General features: G+C 36.8%; 1 protein-coding gene across 1 annotated transcript; it reads left to right on the forward strand.

The window, feature by feature from the left end:
- Window positions 1-431: 431 nt before the first annotated feature.
- LOC308690639 (uncharacterized protein) lies at window positions 432-6,042 on the forward strand. The gene is made up of 9 exons (XM_081365239.1): window positions 432-718; window positions 1,492-1,641; window positions 1,805-1,902; window positions 2,027-2,118; window positions 4,626-4,686; window positions 4,807-4,859; window positions 4,975-5,046; window positions 5,148-5,271; window positions 5,450-6,042. The coding sequence occupies exons 1-9, from the start codon at window positions 631-633 to the stop codon at window positions 5,909-5,911; spliced, it is 1,200 nt and encodes a 399-aa protein (XP_081221365.1). The 5' UTR covers window positions 432-630; the 3' UTR covers window positions 5,912-6,042.
- The last annotated feature ends 2,641 nt before the right edge of the window (window positions 6,043-8,683 follow it).

The raw sequence follows: 8,683 nt of genomic DNA on the forward strand, positions 1-8,683 counted from the left end.
TTATGTTTTATATTTGATTATTCAATGCACACATGAATTTAAATAATAATGAAATTATAAAATAATTTATACTATTTATTAGCCTTAAGGTATAAAGCGAAAAGTCACTTTACAATTTACAACAAATTCGGATATGTTTATAATAATACTAATGTATAATAGTGTTTAAATAGTCTACTGAGGGGAAACAACTGTTTTATTTAGAAGGGAATTTTTTTTTAATTTATATCAACTCCTTAAAACATAATTTGTCTGTGATAACGTGATAAACATAATAATGGAGGGGAGGATTCCTGCCGCTAGTTGCGTTGCAAAGCACCTTGGAAAGACCTGCCTAGCAGGAGTAGACATTGCGCTATTTTAAGGACTCTTGTCACATTGCTTGTCACTCCTCCTATTCAACGCGCTGCCGGGGCTGGGCTCTGACTCTCACTCACTCGATCGACACAAATAAACACAAGGAAAACGCCTTGAAACCGGGTTGATCTGAAAAGTTTCATAGTCCGTCTGTGTTTTGACATACGTTTGGAAGTTACCGAGCATAAATATTTTGGTGTTTTCGAGCCGTCAGAAACACGGACACGCAACGCTTGTGAAACTTTTGCGTGCGCAACGACACTGGAAGACGAAATGGGGGAGAATGAAGTACAGATGGAGAATACAGAGCAAATGCAGGAGCCTCAGGCTTCAAGCTCGGACAAAATCGACTTGTCATTAGGTTAGTAATTGCAAGGCATTGTGATTTGGATGAGTTGGCAGCAGGATCCGTCGGTTTCACTTCTGTGTGGACGTGTTGTAGAGGAACAGTGGTCAGCTGTCACATACATTCAACAGATGTCAAACCAACGTGCTCGTGCTCAAATCATTTGCCTTGACTTCAGCATATAATAAATTACTATAATGATACGTGAAGGACTAAAAAGAAGTAAGATTTAAAGTAGGCTGTAAGTAAAATAAAACTTTCATCCAGCCACAGTAAATGACTAGCAACGACAGTACAAGTCAGTCAACCATTTTAATACAGACCCTTATTGTTTACTCAACAAACCTGAAGAGCTGATCCTTTTAAATCTTTTGGTTAGGTAAAACCAGCGTCCTTGAGTAGACTATTTTCTATTCAAGGGCTCTAGGTAAAACCAAATTCAGTTCTCAATTTGTAATACACTGATATACCGAGGCAAAATATCTGCAAAACACCAAGACACCTAATAGTGTATTATCATGAGTGGAAAGTAGTTGCTGTGCTGTTAGAAGATTTATCCTTCATGTCTGCCATAGCGAAATTCACCCACTCATGAGATAAACAAGTAAATAAAAACATAAGGTGCCTAGGCTATATATTGCATGCTGAATTTACGTTTTTTTTTTTTTCCTATTTAGCTCAAACAAGAATTATATCCAAATTGTATCTAATCATTCATCTTTAAGTTGAATATGTCTGCTTTTTTAGTAAACCAGAGGCGAAACACTTTGTTCCTTTTGTTTTCACAGATGACATTATAAGGCTGAATAAGAAAGAGCAGAAGGCGAACAGAGCTAAAAGTAAACGTGCTTCTAACAGGAACAACGTCTTGAAGAAACTCAACCAGGTTCCAGAGCAGCAGCAGAGGGGATTCAGGCGAGGAGAGCAGCAGTACCAAGGCAAGCATTTGATACTTGACTGTCTTACACTTCAATTAGTGACAGCTGACACATTTAGAGAATTGGCATATGACTTCTGCCCGGCCAGATCTGTAAAAAAATGCTTCAAATGAACTGTATAAACGCTTGTTTAACAGGTTTCTAATAGAGGTTTGTCCCACAGGTCCTGGCGGGTTGAGAGGTTTGAGGAGACAAAGGGGAGCCGGGAGGGGAATGGTGTTGAGAGGGGGTTCACTAAACAGAGCCGCTGCCGCTACCACGGTATGAACGGTCTTAATGTTTCTATGGCTAAAATAGAGTTAAGTAATTGAAACCAATGGTTGAATAACCCTTGATAAGATTTATTTCAAAGATTAATACTCTGATTACTCTCTCTGTGCCGTAGACCGATGGACAGTTTGATCAAACCACATTCACATCGAGGGGGACATTCAGAGGACGAGGAAGAGGTAGAGGAAGAGGAGGCAGACTGAGCAGGTTCTACACTCTCTTCTCTGTTTCAACTTTATCATCTTAAAGGCACAATATGTAAGATTTTTGGATTAAAATATCCAAAAACCACTAGAACAGTGTTATATATTTAGTTGACTTGAGTACTTACATTATCCTAAATGTTTTCTACAATGTTTAAATCCAGAGAATTCAGCTATTTGAACTAGTGTAATGGCCTGTGTCATTGCGTAGCCTGTCTATGACGTTATATCCACGTTAACCTCAATTTCCGGTTTTACTTTCATAGAAAACGCAAGAACACCAAAGAAGCTTTCATATATTATGTTTTTTATTAGACAGGAGAGCAACTGTTTGGATAGGGTACCTTTATCGACAGAAAACAAATCATTTTTTATATAGCTCAACATGGTTAGGCTTATTGTTTGAATCTCTTGTTTTCTTGATTTACCTCAAGTAACATGTTTGTACCCAAAAAGTAAATCAGACAACATTATTTTGTCAAGTGCATGGCTAACATAGCACAATCAGAAATAGCTTTATTTGTAGTTACAGGAATACAGCATTTTATCTACCACACAATTTTTTTAAATGAATTGCATGCCATTTAGCAACTTAAGTCATCCAGCTTCTATTAATATGATATTCTATTATCGATCTAGCTTACCGCAATGTGCAACAAGTGTCTCATAGCTGCCACCGAACGAACACACAGAGTAACATTATAACATAACTTTCAACTCACTCAAATGTATTTTTAGTATGATTGTTTTGATCAAGTAAAACAGCGCTGTTACCTCACAATTTTAAACTGTAAAGAATTACTGTAAGAAAGTTAACGGAAGGAGACGAACATTAAACATAACTTTAATTGTAAAATATGCATAAATAACAAAACGAAAGGAGTGGAAATAGCCAACTACGGCATATAAGTATAATAAAAACAGCAACGTAAAATGTCCCTGGCTTGTTGGTGCCGATGACCTTGTGGGCAGCCTGCCGACATGTAGCGCCGTTGCGCTTCAGGCGACCCGAGTTTGAGTCCTGGCTCGTGGACTTTTCCCAATCCCATCCCCCCCTCTCTCTCCTACTTCCTGTCCACTTTATACTGTAAAAAAAATGTTTTTTATATATAAAAAAAAAAATCCCGGGGGTTTCGGCCCTGTCCAGCTTCATACTATAGTAACGTTAATAACACTTTAAATACATTAGCCCACCCATGAACACCAATTCTGCCTGATTCTCGTCAGATTGCTTTGTTATTGTTTTGAATTAGCGATCTCTAGCAGTGAAACTTACATACTGTGCCTTTAAAATCTGAATCTGAATTATTTTAATTTTTTTACTTCATTATCAAAAGAAAATATCAATAATAGAGTTTCATACCATAATAATAATACAGTATCATACATATTTACTAATGATGGGGCACTTGATGGGGTAATATCCAAGCTTATTAATACCAATAAAATGCAAGAATCTCAGTCTGAGTAGTAATAAATCTAAAGAATTTATTGCTAAAGTATTATATAGTGATATATAATAAGTATTTATTATTATATTCTCTTAAAATTAAACAGTGAGCAGGACAATATGAAATATATGACATATGCGCCTACTGAAGTTAATTGATGAGATGCTAATTGATGCGAACTAGTCCTCTGGTTTTCATCATGAGAATAGTCTTCCAATCCATAGGCCAATCTCAACTCTTGGTCTCTGTCATTAATTTGAAGCCATAACATCTGCCTAAATATATGCCCTGAAAGCCAGAGATGCAGAAGAGAGAAGTAATAGAAAATGTATTCCATGCAGCCTAGGTCAGTTTTGATAATACTGACTCAGATACTCAGATAATACAGCTGTAGCTTATCATCAACTAAAAAATTCAGACCTTGAAGAGGGTGTAGTAGAGACTTTCTATTCATCAAAGAATCCTGAAAAAAATAGCACTCTTTCCACAAAAATATTAAGCAGCACAACTGTTTTCAACACTGATAATTATATAAGATGTTTTTGAGCCCCAAATCAGCATGTTAGAATGATTTCTGAATGATCATTTGACACTGAAGATTGGAGTAATGATGCTGAAAATTCAGCTTTGCCATCACAGGAATAAAATATAATTTAAATATATTCCAATAGAAAACAATTATTTCACAATATTACTGTTTTTACTGTATTTTTGATCAAATAAACACAGCCTTTGTGAGCATAAACATCTTTCAAAAACATTAAAAAATCTTACAGACAATTAACTTTTGATACATATTGTATCAAATATATCAGAACACTTCAGATGTAATACAACAGAACAATACATAGGAAATAAGCATAAAATCTGATGATCTGATAAACTACTGACAATAGACTCCCATTAACCCATTAAGTTATGCGTTGTGACATAAAATATTGAAATCATCTTATAAATAACATTACACTTTTAGAAATAGAGCTGTAAACTTATAGCACAGATAGTAGTTTAATGTAATTGTTTAACAATTTTTGTCATAGTCATGTTTTTGTTGTTCTAGGGGTACAATGTCAGCAAGAGGACAAAGGGGTGGAAGACCATTTGTATTAGACAATCTAGGGGTAAGAAGGGCAATCTTTATTTAAAAAAAGAAATACATTATACACGACTTACACATGGATTGACCTTCCTGCTACAATGTTTTAGACCTACAGTTCTGTGCTTTGTCTTTGTTTCTTCAGTTTTCTGCCACAAAAATGACTGAGAAATTGCAAAAGTATCAGAAAATAAGAAGGTGAGTTTCTTTACGTGTGAATATGACATATTCTAAAAAGTACTCTCATGGTGTGTTAACAAATTGTCTTTCTCTCTGTGTGTCTGTCACATCCACATCCAAACACACACTGAAGTCAAAGAACAGCACCATCTGGCTCAACGCTGACAGTTTCCCTGCCAAATGCTACATCTGCACCTGTCGCTGTGTAAGTGAATGAACTTTCTTGCTGGCTTCTAATTCACTGGTTGTAAGTCCTTCTTTGTTTAGCTATTCTTTGTGCCTCTCTTGCTTTTTTCACTCCATCAGGAAGACACCTATTCAGGCTAGGAGGGGTGGGGTAGTGTTAAGGGGGAGATCTTCTAGAGGAGCTGGTTCTTCTTTACCTAAGGGGATTCCTCTGCAATTTAACTACAAAGCAACCACTAACCAGGTGAGTTTAGCCATCCGGCAAAGCCTGTACACCCGGTAAAGTAGGAGAGTCAGACATTTATTACATTTTATTGGCCTTGTGTGTGTAAAGACAGTAAAGTTGTATTCTTTTTCTATAAGCTTACACAATTAAATTGTTCATCAGTTTTTAGAGCCTCTGTTTTTACTTTGTTTCGCAGACTGCCGTATCCCTCAATGACCGATTCACTGACCTGAGTTTCAGTGGGCGAGGATGGGGAAGGGGCGGTGGAGGCGGAGGAAGAGGAAACACTGTTAGGGGTGGAAGAGGCAGAGGAAGAGGAAACATAATAGGTGCTGGAAGAGGCAGAGGAAGAGGAAACATTATAGGTGCTGGAAGAGGCAGAGGAAGAGGAAACATAATAGGTGCTGGAAGAGGCAGAGGAAGAGGAAACATTATAGGTGCTGGAAGAGGCAGAGGAGGAGGAAACATTGCGGGGGGTGAAAGAGGCAGAGGAAGAGGAAACATTATAGGTGCTGGAAGAGGCAGAGGAAGAGGAAACATTGCGGGGGGTGGAAGAGGCAGAGGAAGAGGAGGGGTTGGTGTGACAAGAGGAGGACGAGGCTTGACAAGAGGGAGGGGAGAATCAAGAGGAGCTGATCGAACAGTAATTCTTCAGTGATTCGAATAACAATCGTTCAATTTAATGAATAAGGATTTAGTGGTATTTACTGTTAGTGATGCACTGATATTTTGGCAACCAAAATTATTTTTAAATTATTTAAAGGGATAGTTCACTTTGAAATTAATTTTTGATATGTTTTAGCTTACCTCAAGGGCATCCAAGATGTAGGTGTCTTTGTTTCCGCAGTAGTTTCAATTTTGATATTTTTAGGTCAAACCGTTCTTGTCTGTCAGTCATATAATGCAGGTCGATGGTCACTGTATCAAAACACAAGCACAGAGTCCAAATTAAAACAATTCCTCATCGTCCAAATTAAACAATTCCCCATCGTAAGTACACATTGATGGCCTAAGACACGAAACGAGCGGTTTGTGTGAGAAAACGAACAGTATTTATATCGTTGTTATCTCTTGAAAACAGCACACGTCCAAATGATCTGACGGCGCGGGCGGGTATAGATGTATACATAGATGTCGCCTTGGCTACTGCAGTTCATTGGAACGAAACCGTAGCCAAGCGACATCTATGTATACATCTATACCCGCCCGCGCCGTCAGATCATTTGGACGTGTGCTGTGTTACAAGAGGTAAAAACGATATAAATACTGTTCGTTTTCTCACACAAACCGCTCGTTTCGTGTCTTAGGCCATCAATGTGTACTTACAATGGGAAATTGTTTAATTTGGACGATGGGGAATTGTTTTAATTTGGACTGTGCTTGTGTTTTGATACAGTGACCATCGACCTGCATTATATGACTGACAGACAAGAACGGTTTGACCTAAAAATATCCAAATTGAAACTACTGCGGAAAAAAAGACACCTACATCTTGGATGCCCTTGAGGTAAGCTAAAACATACCAAAATTTATTTTCAAAGTGAACTATCCCTTTAAATTTGAAACAGCCCAAACATAATTTTTTTTTTAAAATCAGTTTTGACCAAAATAGTTTTGGAGGGCTATGCTATCACAGGACTAAATTAAAGTTTAAAATATATTAAAATAGAAAAAATATTTTAAATTGCAATAATATTACAATTTACTGTATTTGTCATTAAATAAATGCAGCCTTGGTGGGCATGAGAGAATTCTTTCAAAAACATGAAAAAATCTTACAGACCCCAAACTTTTCAACGGTAGTGTATATCATAGAGAAAGATATCAAATATATCTGAATACATCAGGTATAATCATAATCACGAATTTTAGTTGCGTTTCTCCAATGACGCGTTTGACTCTGTCAGTGTCTATTTCCTACGAACAACAAAAACTACAGCAGCTACAACATTGCTGCAAAATGGATGCTCTTCATCATGAACAAATATAATGCTAGCGTAACAATATGTAAAAATTTTAGGTTGATATATCAAGAGTTAGCTCGTTGCTAAGGAAGTTTATGAGGACTGGTTTCATTTTATCGCCTAATCATGACACCCTAAGCAGCATAAGGATTTAACCAGTATTTAAAGTATTAAGATTTCATTAACAAAACTCTGTTTTCGATTTCAGTTTTGGTTTTCAGCTAACTTAAAATTTTAATTACAGTTTTGGAAATAAACACACAGGTAGCAGAGCAGAGCAAAACTAAACACTTCATTCAAAACTTTACAATAATTTAACAAAACCCAATTTTGACAGCGTATGGCACACACGTGATTCATGCAATCTGATTCTGTTTGAACCACGGCACTTACACACTGCTGTGCTAAATTTTAAACACTTGTGACATTTAGATTTTTTCAGAGATATTGTTATGGTACATGAATATATTAACCTAACACAACACCAATGCTGCACTTTGAGGAAAATATTTCTCTCCACATTGTAAAATCAGTCAAAAGTCAATTTTGCACTGAAAATCAGAACATATTCTAAATAGAATATAGTACATAAATAACAGAAACATTTGTGGAGACAAAAAGAAAGCATGAATTAAAAAAGCATGAGTTACCACCACATTCAAATGGCCCGGGACATTCAAAATTGCTCTGTGGTCAATGATGTTTCTCTCTTCTTACTTTTGTCAGGTTAAACCCAGCCTAATTTATTAAGATAAATTCATGTGGGATTGGATCAGCATCAATTAACAAAACTCTGAAAAAAAGACAACATTGTGTAGTTCAATTTAGGCCTACTGTAAATTTACATGTAAAAAGGAGGTGTACATTACTTACCTCCACATATTCATGCCGCAGGTCTTTTACCCTTTCACAATTTCTTTCAAATGGCATTAGGTAGAGTTGTTTCATCTGTATGTGATGTTTTTTAAGAATTCACCCCAGTGTTGATAGAGACCTGATGGACATTAATGAAAACTGTGTGGACAATGAGGATGTTTGTTTGATTTTCTCTGAGCCATATTGCATTATTGGCCAAAACCATGTTTTGGCGTATCTCTTTTTCCTCTGTGAATATGGGGCCCCTTCCTCCTTCAGATTCTCGACCCTCAATTCTGTGTTGACCAATCAAAATGTCAAGTGTCACAGGACAGCGCACAAATATGGAATACAGTGAATGGGTAATAATAAACCCAAGTACTGATGGAGGTCATAAAGTAGGCTAAATTGATTGTCCTGTAGACAGTAGAGAAAAGTTGTTGTTTTTTGAACATGTGCTTTTGTCGAAATGTCAGTTTTATTGTATCTGCTGAGGTTGGACTGAACTCTCTGTCCAACCTCTCTAAATGGTAATCACTGGTTTACAACATGGTCAACCAAGGTTGCTCGTATTGCATCTGGTAAATGTGATCCTCGTCTTTTTTGTCCAC

The sequence above is a fragment of the Scardinius erythrophthalmus genome, assembly GCF_964197995.2.
Source record: "Scardinius erythrophthalmus genome assembly, chromosome: 5".
NCBI lineage: Eukaryota > Metazoa > Chordata > Actinopteri > Cypriniformes > Leuciscidae > Scardinius > Scardinius erythrophthalmus.